This window comes from Henckelia pumila, chromosome 4 (genome assembly GCF_033568475.1).
Source record: "Henckelia pumila isolate YLH828 chromosome 4, ASM3356847v2, whole genome shotgun sequence".
Classification (NCBI taxonomy): Eukaryota; Viridiplantae; Streptophyta; class Magnoliopsida; order Lamiales; family Gesneriaceae; genus Henckelia; species Henckelia pumila.
Window position 1 is genome coordinate 151675152 of NC_133123.1, and position 21419 is coordinate 151696570.

Genomic DNA, 21419 nt, shown 5'->3' on the forward strand with positions numbered 1-21419 from the left:
CTTGTTCTTTCTTCTATCGGTTTCGAAGTCGGACTTCTCGAATTGACATCCCCTATTTATGAACTGAAATCACAGCATATTTACCAAGGAAATATCAGCTTTAACTCATTTCAATGGCATCTCAAACATAAGCAAGCAAAACAGCTTCAATTCACAAGTTTGACGGCGTAACGGTATAATTCGGCATCCCGAAACTCAACTAAATCAATTCTATAACCATATGCATCATATATCAGCTGTATATTACTCAAAACCAGCATATCAGATGTTAAGCATTTCGAATTAAGTGCTGGAAATTTATACAAAACTGATACAACAACCGTCTTCAACCCGACTTCAATAGAACACAACATAGAAGCTCAACAACACCAATTCATACACAAATCTGATCTCTGCCATTTTTGAATTCTCAAACCATGAAGAATCAAAATAAAACTTACATCAATTCAAAGGCCTCGTCGCAAGGATTCCAAAACACTTTTTGGAATCGAATTTGGATAACCGAAACTCAAGATATTGCAATTTGAAGATGAAGAATGAAACTCGGGTTCCTTTCCTTTGCACTCTCGGTTTCTTCCTCTCAATTTCTGATGAAATGTTGTACCAAACACGTGAATACCTTTCAGAATAACAAGCGTCTCACTAAACATAAGAATTTTGTACTTTGGCCCCTAAAGTCTTCACTAATTGCAATTTGGTCCTCAGTTTTTCATTTCATTCAATTTCAATCCTAAATAATTTAAGAATATTATAATTTAAATCAAAACTCCCAATATTCCCAAATTAAATATTCTCGAATTAAAATTAAATAATTTCGGGCGTTACAATTTTCCCCCGCTAAGACACGATTTCGTCTTCGAAATCTCAAATACTAACAGCACATAAGATATATCAGATAACAGAAAGACTAAAGAAGAACTCACATCATTGAAACATCTCAGGAAAACGTTGTCTCATGTCCGATTCCGTCTCCCAGGTTGCTTCTTCAATACCATGACGACTCTACTGAACCTTCACAAGCGGAATAGTCTTCGTTCGAAGTTGCTTCTCCTTACGATCAAGAATCTATATTGGCTTTTCAAAATAACTCAAGGTTTCGTCGAGTTCAGCCTTATCAGATTGAAGCACATGAGATTCATCAGCTAGATATTTCCAAAGCATCGATACATGAAAGACATCATGTATTCCAGATAAGGATGGAGGAAGAGCTAATCGATAAGCAAGAGTGCCTATCTTCTCAAGAATTTCATACGGATCAATGTAACGTGGAGACAACTTCCCTCGTTTGCCAAATCGTACAGTGCCTCTGAACGGAGAAATCTTCAGAAACACCCTATCCCCCTGTTCAAAAGACAAAGGTCGACGTCGATCATTGGTATACTTCGCTTTTCTGTCCTGAGTTGTCTTCATTCTTCTCTGAATAACTTTCACTTGTTCAGTCATATCTCGAATCATGTCCGGCCCAATATCAATTACCTCAGAAATATCATCCCAGTACAGAGGAGATCGACACCTTTTACCGTACAAAGCTTCAAACGGATCCATTTCAATACTCGATTTATAGATGTTGTTGTACGAGAATAGTAATTTTCCGGGCGTTGCAAACTATTTCATATTTGATCTAAAAATAGGTTTTTTTGGTGCATATAATATATATATATATATATATATATATATAGAGTAATTTTCAGCTGTCCAATCATTCCTGCCTACCTCGTTCTCGATCACGGTACCAGGTTTAAGTTCTTTTTTTTTTTAATTTTTCGTATCACTAAAACACGGTACCGGGTTTTAGTTGTCGGGGACAAGTTAGGCAGCATTGGTTGGACAACTGAAAATTTCTATATATATATATATTGCATCTTCTCTATAAAATTGAAAATGTAAATCATAATTTTTACTCAAATTTATTAAATTAGTACTCACAAATTGTTTTGTTTTCGTTCCAAAAATAATAATTTATGGAATCAAATTAATTTACGAAAAATGATTTAATATAAATATTTTGTACCCAATGTTATATATACTCAAAATATTAATTTTTGTACTAACAGTTAGTACTTGAAATGATATATTACTATCATATTTTTAATGTTTTAGTACAATAAAAATATATATACCAAGGAGTTCAAACAGAAATTTCCCTCAAAAAAATTCTAACTTGTATTTGATATTAGGGGTGGCAAAAATTTCGAAAATCCCGACCCTTCCCGAATCTCATCCCATTCCCGTCCCGAAAAAATCTCAACCCGAAATTTTTTCGATCCAAACTTTTGGGATTTTTTCCATCCCAATTAATATCGGGAGCGGGAGCGGGAATAAAACCTTATCCCAACGAGATTTCCGACCCGTCCCGAAATAATATAATAATATATTTTATTAATAAATTTATTAATATAATAAACTAAATATTATCAGGTTTCAACTCATATAATATTATATGTTTTAAGTTGAATATTTATTTTTATTTATAAATATAAGTTTCTAAATAGTATATTTAATAAAATTATTACATTTTTTTTATTTTTTGAACGAAATTTTGAATATGAAAAAAAATTCGGGATTTTCTCTCCCTACCCAATGGGATCCCGAATATTCGGGATCTCGAATAGTCGGGTCCCGAAATGTTTCCGGTACGGGATCGGGAGAAAATAAAATTTCTCGATTTTTTTCGAGACGGGAGTTGGGTAGGGGGTTTACGGGACGGGTTCCAACCCTATTTCACCCCTATTTGATATCACTTATCAGGGACTGAATCACAAATTCCCCATGGAAAGGGGTAAATAGCTGATGGACGTAAAAATAAAAGGAAGTTTCGCTGTTTTTTCATTTAAAATTGGATGGCAGCAAGCATGCTTTCATTTCACGACAAAAATATGAAAAGTTTTTCAGCTTGAAAAGGGAAACATAGGAGGCTTTTAATTTAAATGGTTGTCTATTTACGGTGCTAAATGACACCAAATTATTCCCCTAAAATTAATTTTGACATCTGCCTAATCATTTACCAAATCGGCCAACAATATTTTATTAATAAGATTAATATAGATTTAATTTTTAAAAAAAAATAAGCTTAAATATTTTATAGCTTTTATTTTTTGAAAAAAAAAAAAAGAGCTAGTCCAATTCATATTTTTTTAAAAAAAATTCAAATAATTACACAAACATTATAAATAAAAATAATAGGAGAATACATACTTTAAAATAGTGAAGTAAATTAATCTTAATTGATGATCGTTCCTCGATTAATTAAGTGCCTCATTAGTTGGCTTCCAATTGAAAATTTAGTTAATGTGTAATTATGCTGTAATAAAGCATGTTTACATACCACTACTGAAAACATTTAGGAAAGAAGACTGATCAATTCCTAAAACTGAAGAACATAGAATATATGTACGAATTTAAAGTACTAAGATTGGCATCGTATTTAGGTAAATTTGGTGGGTGGTCAACTTGACCAAGTTGTTAACCTTTTTTTCTCTATTAGAGTAAGATGAATATATAAATAACTTAGCCCCAACCCTTTTTACATCGGGAAAACTATATTTTTTTGTCTAATTAATTAATTGACTATCTTAATCTACAGATTTTCATTGTTTTCAATTCTAGTCATTTTTCATCCTATTAGTGCCGACATGATAGCACCACAAAATAATGATGTGACGCCAAAAAATGATGATGTATCGCGGGACATTGGTGACGTGTTTGATTACACATTAGCAATCCGGTGAAAAGTGAATAAAATTGAAAAAGAAAAATTAAAGGTCATAGTGCTATGACCGTGACTGTCAACTCTACCCATATTTATAATAATTAATAAGTAATAATTTTGGCATAAAATGTAATACTTTTTAATGGATAATTCATATAAGAGATTTATCTCAAAAAAATAACTATTGAGATCATCTCATAGGAATTTGTCATAAAATAATAAGTGTCATATCAATTAGCAAAACTAAAACTTGATTGATTTATATTCGGATAACCAAATGTTACTCTCATGATAGTACCTGAGAGCTCGTTTAAGGGTATAACTTGTAATTTCCCAATATATTTCATGGCCTCCATTGTATTAACCAGTGTTCTAAAAAGATCGAAAAAACAGTGCTTAAGCGTGAAGCATGAGCAAAAAGCTTCGCTTTAGGCAAAAGCGTTAAAAAAGGGGTCAACCCTTTGGTTGGCGCAAAAAAAAACGCGAAAAAGCGTGAAAAACATATTTTTTTAGAAATAATATTTAATTTAAATTTTTATTTTTTTAATATTTTTAACTTTTAAAAATTATTTTAATATTTAATTTAAATTTTTATTTTTTTAATATTTTTAACTTTTAAATTTTATTTTAAATGATAAATATTTAATCATATAAGTTTTTTTCAAAAAAAAAATATTTAATGCGTCAAATTAAATTTTTTTTCGTATATTTACTTTTTTTTTGTACTAAGAGATGAAACCTGACCTACACAAACATTTTACACCCGAAAATTTGTTACTTTGAATCTTACGTTTTTTATAACTTGAAAATTATGTATTTATTCTTAAAATCTTTAAGTTTATATATTATTTATTCTATTAATTAACTTAATATAATTAAAAAATAAAAAACGCTTTTTCACGCTTAAACTTGTTCTAAACTCGCTTAAGCTTGTGAAGCTTGAAACTTGACCGTGACGCTTTGTCACGCTTCGCGTTTTTTAGAACCTTAGTATTAACAGTTTTTTTTTTTATTTACGTCACGTCAATAAATAATCACACTTTATTAATTTCCACGGTCATAATTGGCCTTAAATGGCTCATTCTGTTTGTGGTATTAAACTTAGGATTAATATTCTTTTGAACAACAATTAGAATTTATTTTTGTTAAAGAACATTTTAATATTGTATACAACTTTCATTAGGTTATGAGTATATGGAATTTTATAGTGCATCCAATACTATATATGTTATCATGCATATTATTGAGTTTTGCTGGCTTTTATATATTAATTCATTCTATATATATTCTTTTTCTTATCCAAATTAATCAACTTTATGTAACATGTGATCTTTCTTCATCTAAATCAAAACTGCTGACCTCTTCATCGGTTGTGGCATGCTCTTTGGCATTCCGATATGTCCTATAAAAAGTATTTACTCTTATCGAGTCAAGTGTAATATATATAGTATAGATACTCGATAAACTTTAATGAACTCGTGTTTCGACTTCTCCGGTGTATTTCTAGCTCCGCCGTACCGCCACGGGCAATCATTGGCTAAACTTGCACTAAATTTGAAATTTTCTACATAGAATGATCACATCTAGGGTTTGGCTAGCCAATGAATCATCAAATATTACCACCAAAAAGTTCCTCAAGTCTTAGTTGTAACCCTTAAACCCAATTGGATGGGTGGGTGACACATCAGATACACTGCTCAATGGGGCCCATTTCTCTTCCTATGCAACCAAAAACAAGCTATAGAAATGGTAGAAACCATCCAAATTAGGTTAAATGGAGCATTAGGGATAGAAAAAAGCATAATGGATACTGATAAAATCTGCATTCTTCAGTCTTTAACAACTGTAAAGGGTAACAAATTGGATTTCACCCTCCCACCAATGCAGCATCTAATTATTTTTCAACAATTATTTTAGCTTTTTTTTTTTTTCGCGGGCTGAGTCGGCTTGATTCGATGCCCCGACTCTCCTATATAAAGGCCTGCAACACGATCATTGTTTCTCGTGTTGTGTTAGAACGAATATACGTATATACAACACGCGATATATATATTTATATACATACAGAGAGGCGTAATTCTTGCGAAGATCACGCCTTTCTCAGCCGAAATTCAATATGAATCACTTGGCTTTTGTTTTTGGCCTTCTTGGTAAAACATAGCTTCTTTATTGTTGCAATTTTTTAAGTATCATCACTTACATGTTATTTTTATCCAATGTAGCACTTAAATAATTGGTAATTTTACGTAAAAGATCCATGAATGCATGCAGATGATCTTTATATAACAATATTAATTTTCTAGAGTCATTTTTCCCTAATATTTTCAACATAAAACTAACACAACTTGTCTGCTGTCTTAAATTTTCTTTATATTTTTCAGGCAACATTGTCTCCTTCCTGGTTTTCCTCGCACCTCTGTGAGTTTCCTATCTTTTTAAATTTCTATAAACAGAAATTTATTTGTGGATTTACTGAAAATATTATACATTTTCTTGATTGCATGCAGGCCAACATTTCGTATAATTTACAAGAAAAAATCGACTGAAGGGTTCCAAAGTGTGCCTTATGTTGTGGGATTATTCAGTGCCATGCTATGGATATATTATGCATCTGTTACGCCAGATACGACTCTCCTCGTCACCATCAACTCCGTCGGATGCTTCATCCAAACCGCTTATATCAGCCTCTACATATTTTATGCACCAAAACCTGCCAAAGTATACTTGAAAACCAAATTTTAAAATACATATATATATCATTTATTCGAAAATTTGATCAAGTTTCTCATCATGCATGCAGATACTCGCAGTGAAGCTTCTTGTGCTAGTGAACGTCATTGGTTTCGGTCTCATCGTGCTCCTAACACGGTTTCTAGCTAATGAGTCGAATCGTAACAATGTCGTTGGATGGATTTGTCTCGTGTTTTCCTTATGTGTATTCGTCGCTCCTTTATGTGTTGTCGTAAGTTCAATAATATGGAATATTACTAATGTTATATATCATTATTAATTAGTATCTGATACTAATTTTAATGATATATTCAAGAACAATATTAAATAATTTGTCCCTTATTAACTTTGGTAAAATTGTTTGGAATCTGCAGAGACAAGTTATACGTACCAAAAGTGTGGAATACATGCCATTTCTTCTATCATTTTTCCTTACACTGAGTGCTGTTATGTGGTTCTTCTTTGGCTTACTGCGCAAAGATTATAACATTGCTGTAAGTATTCATAAATATATCGTCATTCCGCCATCGATACGTTCTGATTAGTATAACATTTTCTGTGGATTGAAATACAGATTCCTAACGTTCTGGGATTCACCTTTGGATTGCTCCAAATGTTGCTTTACATGACATACAGAAACGCCAAAAAAGTGGTGATAGAAAATGTCGAGACACAAAGCCAGACAGAAGGACAGGAAGAACACAAAACTCCAGTTGAGTTAAAGGAACAGGTTATCGACATCGCAAAGCTGAGTGCAACGGTTTGCCCCGGAATAACTCCGGTGGTGATGCCGCCCCCTGCCGCCAACGACATTGCACTTAATCTGGACGGAGAGAAAACTCCGGCCGAGAAGTAGACGAATGATGATATTGAGGAAGCATATCACCCTTCGAATGAATCAGTGGATCGATTTTAATTAATTTGGCATAAGCTAAGGTTTATTGACATTATGAGTGTTACTTTATGCTTGATATTATGAAACTAATGTATGTTTTTAAGACCTTTTTTATTCGGTTTGTGTGTGTTGTTTTATCTATGAATTGAAATTTATAAGATGTGTTATTAATGAAGATTGCTACTGATTTATCGTTTTGAATTAATATTGTTAGTTGTTATTATGGTCGATATTATGTTGTTTTGGTAAATTAATATATGGTTAACATTCAAAATGATCGGTAAATATTTTTTTGTCAAAAATGGTCCCTCCAATTTGGGTTTTGATTCTGAAAGTTAGATTATAATTTAGCTTTTGGTCCTTTTTTTCAATTAAATGTTAATACGGAGAACAAGACCAAAAGTTAAAAATAACATAAATTACAAAACCAAAAACCAAATTTCAATATTTATTGGAACAATAGGCAAACATATAATATTATTTGACAATTTTCCCAATTAATATATATGGGGTATTTGTTTGTAAATAGATTAATATTTAATTTAACATTAAAATTGTACAAATTTCATTTTTCATTATTTTTAATTGTATCATAATATACATATACTTGGATGAAGAAATCTTGAAAAAAATATATATATAATTTGAATTTAGAATCTTCTGAAAAAAAATATATATAATTTGAATTTAGAATCTTGACATTACAAGAGGCCATAAAATAAACAAAAGAATTGATAGCTGGAAATTTAGTACATTTTCCAACAATATTGGAACTTACCATAAATACATTAAAAAGGAAATAAAGTGCAGCAGCTTAAAGCCATGTTGCACGCTTTCCCTATTTGATTTCACCTTATTTTAACTTTTACTCATTAAAGAGTACTACTCACTTCAAATATTACATTTTTTTTAAAATCAAATATTTGATTTCAATTTAACCAGGTTTCCTATTTTTTCCCAATGTTTTAAACAAAATTATTAGAAAAGTACACATCATCACTCATGGTCCATAAATTTCATATTCCAAGAAAACACAATTAGGTCTCCTTTGATAAGGTCCGACTCAAATCTTTTGAAGTCAAATACACCTTTGAGCAAATCATATCCCTTCTTCCTCTGCTCGATGACAATAAACTAACGAGACACAGTGCAACTCAAATATTTTAACTATATAACAATCTGAATGTCACTGTTCAATTGACATCCATACATTAATCCGACGATTCATATGTTCTACGACGAGCATTTTCGTGATTCCTTTTATTTCACAGCTTGAGTTCCTCGAAAGCAACACCTATTACCAATCCACATAATTCAAAACCATTGGATCATCATCAAACATGTTTACCCCAACTTGTCATAGGGAGAAGTTTATGTGTAAGCAACAAAAGAACTAACAAAAGAGCCCCACTAATTTTCTTTTTCCATAGCAATAATTTATCCACTTGTGCCAGCTTCTTTTATCTTGAATGAGCAAGCAGCTAACTACGGCACTCTAGTGCTCTTGTTTATTTTAGTCCTAGGCGTAAAATTTCGCAAGGATAACATTAACAGCAGCACCAAAATTATTGCTATTGATCGAGATTCTATGTGTAGTGTTGAATGACTAGAAAGTAGAAATAATTCAACTTTGAGTTGGCCCACCATTTATCAATCTCAACTTGCATCATATTCAGAGGGACCAGATATTTCTCCCAGTACCACATAATGCAGGCAAGTAAAAAGGAGAACAAGATGTCAACTGCACTGATTTCAGCATATTGGGTGACCATTTATAGATTTTCAGCTTAAGTTACACTAAATTGAAATTTGATTGCCATCATCTAAATCCATTACCTTGTAAAGCTAATAGTTCGCGACAAGAAATATCCGCTTGTGAGCGAAAACCAGAGGAAGTGCTGATGATGTTTGTCGAAGAACCTCCTTGGTAGCTCGTCCAGAAAGAAATGGGATATCTATACAAATCATGGCATAAATCATGTCAAGTGAGAAAATTCCAGCAGTGGAATAAATTAGCATATGACTTTACATGTAAATTAGATCAGATTCCCTGCAAGTCCAAGCGTATAATATATTTTGGCTTTGAGTTTTTTTGTGGTTCTATGCTGCAACAGAAAGACATACTCGAACAGAATATGTGGATATACTGTAATCACGAAATTTTTTGAACCGTTGGTGGATTATAAAGTGTCGAGTGGAGTGGAGGAAGAGTATACCACTCACCTTTTTGTTTCACCTGGTAAGGCAAAGCTAGAGTCTATAAAAAATAACAAGACTGGTGACTGGTCTAAGATGGCTGAAAACAAATTTCAATGTTGCATATTTAGAATGAATAAGATTAGCATTGATTATGTAAAGGGAACTCGTACAGCAGATTAAATATTAGATGAATGAATTTAACAGTATATGCAGTTTATACTTGACAATTTACATAAATAAAATCTGTAAGCCTCAAAATTAAAAGAGAACTTGAAAAAAGATTTGATGAAATATACAAATAACTAACATATTTATGAATTAGTCCAGAGAAGCCCAATCAGGATATGGGCACTCGTACGTCCAGCCTGGCCCAGAATATCGAACGCAGTGCAGCCATAAACCCTCTTCATGCCCATCATATCTGCATACAAAAGAATGATGATTGTTTTGCGTTATCCACACATTTAGGGGGAAAATTTATGGAACCACAGAGGAAACTCAAAAACACCAGCACTTGGTCAAATCCAGAAGGATGCTAATTCAACTAATGGATACTTGAAGAAAGCGCCATAAAGTATGAGTTTGATATAGCAGAAAACTGTACGGATGTTTTCATTCAAGATGAGAGATTCAAAAAAATTTAGTGGGAAACTGTATCAAATCACATTCATCTTTCTGTCAAGAAAAAATTCTCACCCTTTAGGTGCCAAATTAGGACAATTCGTACACATAGGATCAATGCAGAAATCTTTGATGGGATCATCTGTAGAGATAGGCACACAAATCTCACAATGGTTAGGCTTTAGGGCGAACTCCGACATAGCTGCAGCTCTGTCTGCACTCAATCCTTCAACAGAACGATGATTAACAGACTCTGATAGGTATAGCATGTCATTAGCTATGGGATGTCCCGTAAATTGCAAATGGACACGAATCTGTAGGAAAGAGTTCAGTTCATCAAAAATGTTGACCAATTATAGAAAAATCCTGTGCTATTTTCAAACCTAAGCCAGGTACATAGCAAGTGTATGCCATGGAATCAATGAATATGGAGATCTTTTAAGTTACAAAACCAACATAATTCCGCAACATAAATTTTTTTTAAAAAAATAAAGAAAAGAACAAAAAAAAGAAGCTATTACCTGGTGGGTCCTGCCGGTGATCGGTTCACAGGAAACAATGCTTTGAATTCCATTAGTGCTAATTCTGGTGAATTTGGTACAAGCAGCTTTCCCTTTTGAAGGACTTTTACAGTTTTGACCATTTTCCGCCTGCACAGTTTTTTACCATGGATTAAAAAAAACTAAAAACTAGCACTGGAACTGCATAAATAAAAAAGACATAAAAAATGATGCACCTGCAACTTACTGGACAGATGGCACTCTAGAATACACGAAAGAAACACAAAGATAGATTGCACAATAAAATCCACGAATTGTAATTTATACCTCCGCGGTGCTCTTTCCTTCTCGAGCATTATAGTTTATATTCATGTTGACAACTAGCTGCCAAGGAAAGATTGTACAATGAAGTCCAATAATCGTCATGACTCAAGAGAATGCAGTGCTGTTAAAAACACATGATCCAAACTCAAAACGTGAACGAAAATATGTTGCTACAATTATTACCTCATTCTCAGGAAACACTCCTATCACTCTTGCAATATACTTTTTCTTCACCTCTCCAGCTTCAATCTGAAACAAACAATTTATTCAATAAAGCGTCGAAATCAGTTTATGTTTCTCAATATATTTTTGTTGGTGTTCAGGTGGTTCATTGAAGGGAATTTTGACATGCAGCATGCTACCTAAAATTGGAAAAATTTTCGAAATGATGTTTATGTGTAACCTTTTAAATGAGGTTTGTTAATTTACTCCAGATAGACCAAAGGGAATAAAAGTTCCAACATGGGAAAAGGGCAAAACCAGGTAAACACGACTTCTTTAAATAATGTGGTGATCCACCAATTGTAGAACTTGGATTTTAAAGGTCAGCTTTTACCATCGGGCAGATTCTAATAATTCCATGTGTTAGTTACCTGCTGCCGGAAAATGTCAGCCTTGGAAGCATTTCTGGCAAGGATAAGAAGTCCAGAGACCAAACGATCTAATCTATGAATTGCTGAAATTGGTGTCAAGGTTGTAAATATGCTAGGTTTTATGGCAATTATGCTACAGAGAAACATAAAATACACATTTACAGCAAATTTCCTAAACGGGTGACTATAGTGAAATGATGACGCCCCTGAAATGGCCACATACCAGTATTGTATTGTATCGGATACTTATCAGACACGGATACTTGATGCATATATGTTGGAAACTTCTACAGGCAACAATAGGGGTATTCATCATCATATAAAATTTGAATACAGCATCCAACATAATCTTATTAATGGTTGTGTCTTGGTCGTACCGAATACCAACAGAGCTGTTTTATATAATTAGAGGCTTATAATCTATTGGAAAAACAAATATAACGTAACACGTGAAAGTTCTTAACAGATATATTTAAATTTTGCGTTTGAATTATTAATTACGTGATACATGTTATAAATTGCATATTCACACCATGTTTAGTATATTGATAGAATTTCATATGTTTGTGAAGATGTGGATATAAAAAACAGTCATCATTTTGTACCGTATCCTAATTTTCAAAAAATTGTTGTATCTTGTACATGTATCCTCGTATCCATAATCTGTGCAACATAGATGTGTAGAGCAGGTATTGGTGATTAAAAATTTGTAAGCTATTGTTCCAAGAAAAGAGAGAAAGGATACGGAATAATGGTGCCAAGTCATGTTCTGCCTGAAGAATACCAACAACAGTGTTCTTGCGATATTGCCCACATGGATGCACCTGCATATATGATTTGCATCCATTATAGGTCATTCATGGTCTCATATAAGAAGCACACGCGATTTTTTGGAATTTACTAACAGAAACAATTTCTGGAATGCAAATATTGAATTTTCAGAGAAAAACTCGTAACATTTACATGACTGAAAATCAGCACGACTACCAATGCAGAATTAATAGCAACATGATCTAAGAGGCATACTGAATTTATCACTAGACCCCCAAAAACAAAGAATTGATTAGTTATGCTCAAACCATTCACTAACAAACCCTTACCAAATTTCTGTGTAAGTTTGAAATATTCGCTGTCTCTACTATACATAAATTTTGGTAATATGAGACAGCTAAGACAAGGATTCAGGAGAGACTATTTAGTGGTTTCAATCAAGCCTTCGCAATATTCACAGAAAAATAAAAAATAAAACTAAAAAAGAAAGAAAAATAGATGGGAAAGACAAAATTTATTTTAATGGACAAAAAATCACATAAAATATCGAATGAAAGGCTTCGCAATCGAGATGATATTTGTGAAAGTATACAAACTCATACCAAAATTGTCAGAAAACATCCATCTAAAAACAGCCATTGGAGAACTCAAATCAAATTTTTACACTCGATTTCCAAAACAGATGCCATATAATTAGTATAGCAAAAAAAAAGAATTGCGAGAGAGCGATACAAGTATTCACTTCACAAAAGTAAAAGCATCCCAATTGCAAATAAGTTTTTGGTTGGTACACAGTATTGGAAGATGATGAAACTGGATAAAACCAACTTAATCAGCTCAAAAAACTTACAGGGACTGACGCTGGCTTACGCACAGTTAAGACATCTGGTTCGGTAAGAAGAATCTCAACTTCCGAAGCCATCACTGGTGGTTCGTGCCTACAAGTGTTTTAACAACTAGAATTATAAATTCACCGTGAATGGTTTTACAAAAGGGTAACTATTAAGTTCCAATGCAACATATATGAGAATAAAATTGCATTAACATCTCTCAGTGCATAGTAATAAAAAAAATTTCTGATATTTCTACTGTCTCTGATACAAACCTGTGCAAGAAATGGCTAATTTTTTGTGAAGACTGAACAACGTATGACACGGGTACAACTTGTCCATCAACTTGTATCCGTCCAGCTTTCACTGCAGATACCTATCATACAATCAAAGCCTCACAAACTTGGGTGCACAAGCAGAATAAAACATATCAATGAATGATGGCTCAGGCATAGATTCCTGCTAACTGAATATAAAATCTGAATAAAACAGCTAAACGTAGAAACAAATTGAAGAAAACATATGTAAAAAACAATCACATACATAATAATCTCGAGGCCTACCCTTGAACTCTTCCGTGAACAAATCAACAATTGTCTTCCCTGCCCATCTGTTTTTAGCCTGAGCACCAAACCAACATTAAAAAAAACACACATTTTTAACCACATTTCCCACATTACACTAGTTTTTACACATATTTGAACACTTACATGTGAGATGAACTCGAAATAGTAGGGGCGAACGTATCTAATGCCTGCGGGGGATCCAAAGAGGGTATATTAAAAAATGTTTTGCCAAACAAAAAAATAAAATTAGGGATTTCTGAATTGAATCGGGCTTTGTGCGTAAGATTTCTGAAGAATCTACCGTCGCGAAAAATGTAATCTTGGCGCTGCGGAGGATTGGCAGGAGTTTGCCACACAATATCCATGGTTTCTTCTTCTCCTTCTCTGCTTAAATTCTTCCTCTTCATGTTAGCTCTGCTTCGTGGTGAAGTGGGCAAGGTTATAGTTTGCAGTCATACCTTGAGAATCTGGGGTTAGCGACTGCGGCTCTTCAGGGTATTTTCGTAAATATATGTTTCATTTTCCGAAAAAAAATTTTAAAAACAAAAACAAAATAATAAAGTTCGATGACATTAATTTATATTGCAGAAAATGATAATAAAGATGCTATTTGGTTTTAAAATAAAATTTAATTTTAAGATTTTTTTAACTACATTGAAAATAAGACTAGGCTGACTCAAAGCAAAATATATGGGAAGTGCTACCGTTCATGGGGGACGGCCCCATGAATAGGAGCCCGGGCCCCACATAAATTTTATTAACTACATTGAAAATAAGACTAGACTGACTCAAAGCAAAATATATGGGAAGTGCTACCGTTCATGGGGCCGGGCCTCATGAATAGGAGCTCGGGCCCACATAATTATGTGGGGCCCGAGCTGTTTGGACGATAGATACTGTATTGGGTGAAATTCATCCGGTGCAGCATAGAATAAGTCAAAATATATACCGCAAAATGCTATCAATGCTTTGCCGAAATGATAAGACATTAATGAATTATATATAGTTGTTTTATTTATTATTTAACTCAAAATATGTTAATTAATTCTTATATTATGTATTATACATCGTTTCGTCTACGATTCAAACGATGTCTTAACATAAAATAATCTTTAATTATATTTTCGTTTTTGTTACTGCGGATAGCAAAACAGGCGACTCATATCTTTGCTATAGCCTTGTTCTATTTGTTGTCAAGTGAGTTGGACAAATCCCCTTCGATCTGTAATTTATAATGTATTAGCCTATCATTTAAGTTAATGGAATATCTACTTCAAAAAATAAAGTGCTATATTATTATATTTGTTTTAATCATCTTAAATTCATTGATAAAAATATTACAAAAATCATCATAAATTCAGACAAATATCATCGGTGTCTTTGTTATTATATCAATTTTCAAGTTTTTTTTGGGTACAAAATTCAAGAATCATGGCTTATTTCGAACTTAGGAATATTGATTTCGTTGTAGAAGTTAGAGTAAATTAATCTAAATAGCATCATCACATGGTAACTTAAATGAACAAAAGTGAAAATATAAAGATAGATTAGATTTCATATACAGCTGTAACACTAACTTTGTATAAAATTGAATGATACTTATTACTATTAACTACCATTTAGTTGCTATGCCCCATGCCTCGCATCACAAATGGGTAAAATTAATATTACTACTTCAATTACGATAATTAATACATTAAGTTTATTATTTTAGGTTACACCATTCATTTCCCTAAATAACATATGGTGGGCCGGGTTATATAAATCTTAGGTTTATTTTACATAAAATATACACATGTATATAAACTATAATGCGTAATAATATACTCATTTTAGGCTTCAAATGTATATCTATTCTATATTATAAAAGATGCGTAAGTTAGAATAACTACCTTGGGGACACCAAAATAATTTATTCCAAAATTACCTTTTTTTTACCATTGTTTTACTAAAAACTTTCCACTAACTTCATGATTTGTTTTTTTTTAAAGACTTTTTTTTACACACACAAAGTGTGTGCATTTTTTACTATTATATAACTATATATAGTAATTTTCAGCTGGTCAACTCCTCCCCGATCACTTTTAGTTATTTTTAAAAAAAAAAATTTGTGTATCACTAAAACACTGTACTGAGTTTTAGTTGTCGAAGACGAGTTGAGCAGCATTGATTGGGCAGCTGAAAATTTCTAATATATACATATATATATATATATATATATATACTCATTTTTTATTAATCAAACTAAGTAGTTCCGTTTAAAGAGGACGGAAATAACTTGTGTTGTAACAAAACGTTATGTTTGGAGGAATAATTGCAATAGTGATCAAATCAAATGAAAAGTCAACATTAAAAAAAAGAAAATAATAAAAAAATTTCATAAACTAACACGATAATAATTAACATATATAATTAATCATCATCTAAGCTTCATTCACAACCAAAATCTGTCACTAAAAATTAATCCATTTACAAATTCTACAAAATCGACTAATTTCCCATCAAGCATAAAGCAAAATAAAGCAGAAAAAAAAAAACATATTTCTCGAGAGAATAATTCAATATATGCCCAAAAATATCACTTTTCCCCTCTTCAATCTGCTTCTAAGATGCTTTACACAACTATGTTGCTGTATTTAAAAATTTTTGGTTAGCAGTGGAATTTGTTTTTTAAAATTAGTAAAAAATCTTGATCTTTCTTTTAATTTCTAGTGTCGGAGCTCGCCCCGGCCGGAAGTCAGCAAGTGACGGAGGAGACGGAGAGCGGGTAGCGGAAGGTGTTGGCGTATTGGAAGGAGAGAGTGCGGCCATTGACGAGTGGTTTGCCGTTGTTAACGAGACAGTCGTCGAAGTTGAGGCGTTTGAAGACTCTGGGATTGACGAGGCGGGCGGAGCTGAACCAGCCGCAGCTGAGGTGGATGGCGGAGATGTCGCAGCCGGAGACACAGACGTTCATTATCTCCACCGTGTACGTTGGGATGCCGCTGGGCAGCGGCTCGGTGGCGCCCTGGCTGATCACTATGTCTGATTTTGAACACCTTTCGCTCCAGATTCTGTTGGGCTCCACTTTCTTTTCATTTCCCTTTTCATCTTCTGTTTTAAAACCTCAACAAATTAATACAAACAAAACTTTAGTGCAAATGATCTTGAAATGGCACTTTTTTAGCAAAAATAAAAAACAAAAAGTCCTATTCTTTGATATAAATTGAAGTTAACGACATTGATATCAAATGTGGATAATTAAGAAACGTACACAACCATTTTAGCATATCTGATATCAAATGTAACGAATCACGAGAGCTACTAATTATGCAACTTTTTGGATTTTGAAGGGTTTTTAATTACACATTATAGCATCATATTTTTTACTCTATTTGCGTGTTAGAAATTAAAGCTACACCCTAATAAAACCCTTTTCCCATAAACAACAAAATGTGTATGAATTCCTAATATTTGGTATTGCTAAATATATTGAAATGTCAGAATTAATTGTATCAATGGTAATGGTTGTAATAAACTTCTTGGACAATGAGCAAAGGCCTTTCGAAAGAGACATCTGAACAAAAAGGGATTTTGCATGGAGAATAGAGAAGAGACTTCATTCAAATTGATGGTTTCCGCTTTCTAACAACTGTCCATGCTCATACACCCTGTCAACATAATATGGGCCATCAAAGAAGCCACCAAAAAGGTCCTTTATGCTTCTGTTCAACAATAATAATATTATTTCATCAGACCCACTAACCTACGCATTAACTTTGCTAACATGCGCCCCTAAGTCCTCATCAATGCACACGTGCATGTGATTCTTTGATATCATAGCAAAGTGATTAAATGCAGCAAAACTCAATAATTAGCCACTCTATTGGATTAATTAGGGCGAAATTATTACAAGGTTATTGAAGTATCACACAGTAGGAGGTGTGCAATACAAGGGGCGCGTGTTGGAAAAAATGACACGTAGAAGGTGCTGTCACCTATATAGGAGGAGGCAGAGCCGTACGCGACAACTGAGAAGAAAAAGTGGGCTGAGGCCGTATATGCCGGTGGCGCACTGCACAAGCCGACGACTGTGGCGAAGTGCGCACAGTGATCAGGAGGCTCCCAGTAGTGTGTGTACTATTTGTTATAACACACACAAAGTGTACGCATGTGTGGATTATATCCAAAAATATGTTTTCTTTCGGCTTCATATTTTTACGGGAAAAATATATTTCTTGCCCGAAAAGTTAGATCAATCAAAGAATGCCAACAAATCAATTTATTTATAATTATTCTAGTTTCGGAAGATGCAAGAAATGGAAATTACCACGATTAAGAAGCTTGCGATGAGTGTTGAGAGAGGGTGTGTTCTGGGTACCCGTTGAATTCTTCTTCACAGATAAAACTGTACCGACCTTCAACGTTTCATGATCTGAAACAAAAAAGGAAATAAACCCAATAAGATAAAAATGAAACCAAATCACAGCAAAGAATAGTAAATATAAAGTGAAATGATACATTTCCCGACTTCCCTCATAAACTACGAAGTTAATGGCTAATGCACAGGAACCCAAGATATAATGTAATAGATACTGTGTTTAGAATGAACAGTGACCTGAATAGATTTGAATGAGAAGGAGCAAGAATGTGACCGCAAAAACCGCAGTAAATGAAGCGATCCTTCGCCGCCGTAATGATGATTCGGGCCTCATTTGTTTTACCAGCGCCGAAAACTTCAACTCCTAGCTGTATTTTTGGCGAAGGGGAACGTTAGGTGAGTTGGATATATGCGAGTCAAGTCGGACCTCTCAGAAGCTAAGCTAGCAAGTATAGCCTTAAACCAGCGGGAATCGAGAAAATCACCGCCAGAGAGGGGAACTGTAGGAACTGCGCGAATGAAGTTCAAATCAGCTTTATATTTCCCTTTGACTGAACTGGAGAGAGAACGATGAAAAGCTTGTTCGACGTGACTTGACAGCTTTGATTTCAATTTCACCACTGCAAATCTCTGAAACAGAACCCCATTTAAACTGATTCAAATCAACACAAACAGCAAACGGAAAAAAAAAAAAAAGGAGAAGAACAATAAAATCAATCATGTATCAAGCAAGTTTCGATATCTGAGCGAAAAACATTCCGATACTCACAAAGGCAAGAACACCAGAGATTTGACTCGGGAAAAGAGAGGTCACGAATGGGTGTTTCAAACATTAGATATATAGAGCAAGACGAGAGTGGGTGTTCGATAAAAGTCTACGTGAAATTTTTCTCAGAACTTAAGCATCAAAAAAGGCAAGTTCCCCGACATCGCTTTTAACATAATCACGGGAAAAGAGCCCACAGCCGAATTCTTTCCCCGAACACAAAGCTCCTTTCCTAATAAATGCAATCACAAAATCAGAAACAAAAAAGCAAAACCCAAAAAAAATATATAACAAAGAAGAAGAAAATCATCCAACAACCGACGAAACAACACCAACACCGCAAAAACCCATCCGTATTATTTATGCATGACACACAAACATGAACATTAACATGGGGACAGGCAGGCTGCACACATAGCATTGAAGTTAAAATGGAGGTGTGCGATCAGAAAACTCAGAGCAGACAAAAATGGCAGAGATTTTTCGCAGCCGCAGCAAATAGCATAACGCATACAGCAGAGATCCCTTTGTTTTCACCTTTTTGCTTAGGCTGGCGAGGGATCAGCTCCGAGAAGTGTGCTGGATTGAATGTGCGCACGCGATTTAATTAGGGTTTTCGTGGGGGAAAGGAATTGAAGAGAAGCCATGAAAGCGTGGGGAGCATTGATTTCTCTGTTCATGAATAAAATGAATGAATGGGGGAAGGAATTAAAGAGAATTAGCTGAGGTGAAAAAAAAAAAAAAGAAAGTTAACCATGGTTAAATTCAGCACGTGGACTCTATTCCATGGTTAGTTGAGGGTTTAACCACAAATATTCAAATTCCAGTACTACCTGGGAAAAGGTCGGGTTTTATTTTACCCAATTGATCCCGATTTCAAATAGTTACGTATTGTTTGGAAAATTATATTTTTGATCATGTAATTTATATATTTTTTTAATTGTTTATCCACAAAGGTATATATGTTATCACACGAGATTAAAAAAAGTGCTTGGGAATCTAAATTTTATAAAGTAATTTTCTATTTTATTAATATTTAATTAAGATTTTAATAGAATACAATAAAATTGTATATGTAGTTAATGATACTAATTTAATAGTGCTAAATTGACGAAAGAATATGAGAGATAACGTTAAATATGAAAACCTTACTATATTTTGGAGGGATGAAAAGGAAAACATGATCTAAATGAGTGAGACGGAGTTGGTAACTTGGTAGTTTTTTTCATTGGAAATTAAGCTAATGTGACATTGATCACAACAACAATGTCACAACAACAATGTCTGACATTACGTCGACAAATTTTTTGGTAAATCGTCATTTTCTGATGTCATGCAACATTTTGATAAGAAATTATTGAAAATAAAAAAAATTACAAATTAGTTCATTAAGACCGTGAATTGATTGATAACACTATCAGATATAAAATTGATTTGATTTAGATAACAACAAAAATGTAATTTTCCACGACTGATAATGATCACGAGATTTTTCGTCAAGTCACGGATAATGAAAAGAGTAATTTTACCTTACCGATAATGATCACGAGATTGTCGACAGGTCCTGGGCCCACACAAGCACGATTTTACGATGGGCTTATGTAACAATTAATCTGTAGTCATTCATGTTCTACGAAAATGATTGATTCAAATTACTATAGAAATAAATTTAAACTTATTATAATTTATAAATCTTTCCAATTATAATTTGTATATGAACAATATTGGACTCGGACTTCTCGTAAACAAAAGATTCCACTTCCAAATTTATTAGGAAATGATCATGAGACAAATTTTAGTATGCGGAAATAACATGGAAGGAAGAAAATTACGAAACATGTGATGTAATTGTCTGATTTCTTTTAAAATTCTTCTATTAACGCTAAAATTGGGTGTCGGATAATAGGGACTCCCTCTGTTTCGGATTTACATATACTACCTTTCTGTTTTTGTTTTTCTCAAATATATAGACTTATATTATATTTAATAATATTTTTTATATTATTTTATTAATATCTTCCTATTAACTATCATTGAAAATTGTTGAACATTTTTTAAATACATTAAATATCGATAAATTGAGAAGTTTATAAATAATTTACTTTTTCAATTATTTTTCTTAATTTGTATGAAAAAATAAAACTATGTAATGGGACGATTGAGTAGCTTTTAGCAGGGACTATGCTAATTTATACTCGAAACTTGTGTGTACTTAACCTAGGCATTAATAAAAATAAGATTTTGATTTGATTAATTTCACCATCTCTCGATTTGCACTAAAAGAATCCATAAAACAAGTTTTGAACGTACGAATTTGTTTCCTCAACTCTCCTTGCTGCAATAGTTAGATTTATGTTGGTTTAAAAAAATAGAATATTTAATTGAAAAATATTATTAAACTCGAATTTTTAAGTTGGTTATCAGATAATATAAATCAAATTTCACCACTTCATGATCAACGAGTAGATACCATCGTAATATAAGAGTGTATAATGTATATATATACCTATATATTAGATATATTTTGCTCAAATCTAATTTTTTTTTATCGCTGG

At 33.1% G+C, this 21419-nt stretch overlaps 3 protein-coding genes across 11 annotated transcripts; 1 reads left to right on the plus strand and 2 right to left on the minus strand.

Annotated features, from left to right (window-relative positions):
- Positions 1–5724: 5724 nt before the first annotated feature.
- LOC140864158 (bidirectional sugar transporter SWEET14-like) lies at positions 5725–7519 on the plus strand. Its single transcript, XM_073268111.1, has 6 exons — positions 5725–5859; positions 6091–6127; positions 6217–6427; positions 6510–6671; positions 6814–6933; positions 7014–7519. Exons 1-6 carry the CDS (start codon positions 5826–5828, stop codon positions 7293–7295), a joined length of 846 nt encoding a protein of 281 aa, XP_073124212.1. The 5' UTR covers positions 5725–5825; the 3' UTR covers positions 7296–7519.
- Positions 7520–8321: 802 nt separating this feature from the next.
- Positions 8322–14201, minus strand: LOC140862989 (RNA pseudouridine synthase 7). 8 transcript variants are annotated; one of them, XM_073266059.1, is made up of 15 exons: positions 14040–14201; positions 13883–13926; positions 13716–13793; positions 13448–13548; positions 13193–13280; positions 12317–12395; positions 11572–11654; positions 11162–11227; positions 10982–11038; positions 10676–10804; positions 10230–10468; positions 9841–9954; positions 9558–9630; positions 9171–9289; positions 8322–8628 (listed from the first exon to the last, which is right to left on the minus strand). In XM_073266059.1, exons 1-12 carry the CDS (start codon positions 14143–14145, stop codon positions 9852–9854), a joined length of 1173 nt encoding a protein of 390 aa, XP_073122160.1. In that variant the 5' UTR covers positions 14146–14201; the 3' UTR covers positions 8322–8628; positions 9171–9289; positions 9558–9630; positions 9841–9851. The 8 variants fall into 8 exon arrangements, with proteins under 8 accessions (XP_073122160.1, XP_073122159.1, XP_073122157.1 ...); XM_073266058.1 differs by lacking the exon at positions 9558–9630; XM_073266056.1 differs by having other exon boundaries at positions 9171–9630.
- A 2094-nt stretch (positions 14202–16295) lies between these two features.
- On the minus strand, positions 16296–19502 carry LOC140864161 (protein TAPETUM DETERMINANT 1). Of its 2 annotated transcripts, none has more exons than XM_073268113.1 (4): positions 19402–19502; positions 18336–18728; positions 18048–18152; positions 16296–16831 (listed from the first exon to the last, which is right to left on the minus strand). In XM_073268113.1, exons 2-4 carry the CDS (start codon positions 18430–18432, stop codon positions 16476–16478), a joined length of 558 nt encoding a protein of 185 aa, XP_073124214.1. In that variant the 5' UTR covers positions 18433–18728; positions 19402–19502; the 3' UTR covers positions 16296–16475. The 2 variants fall into 2 exon arrangements, with proteins under 2 accessions (XP_073124214.1, XP_073124213.1); XM_073268112.1 differs by lacking the exon at positions 19402–19502 and adding an exon at positions 18868–18948.
- Between the last annotated feature and the right edge of the window lie 1917 nt (positions 19503–21419).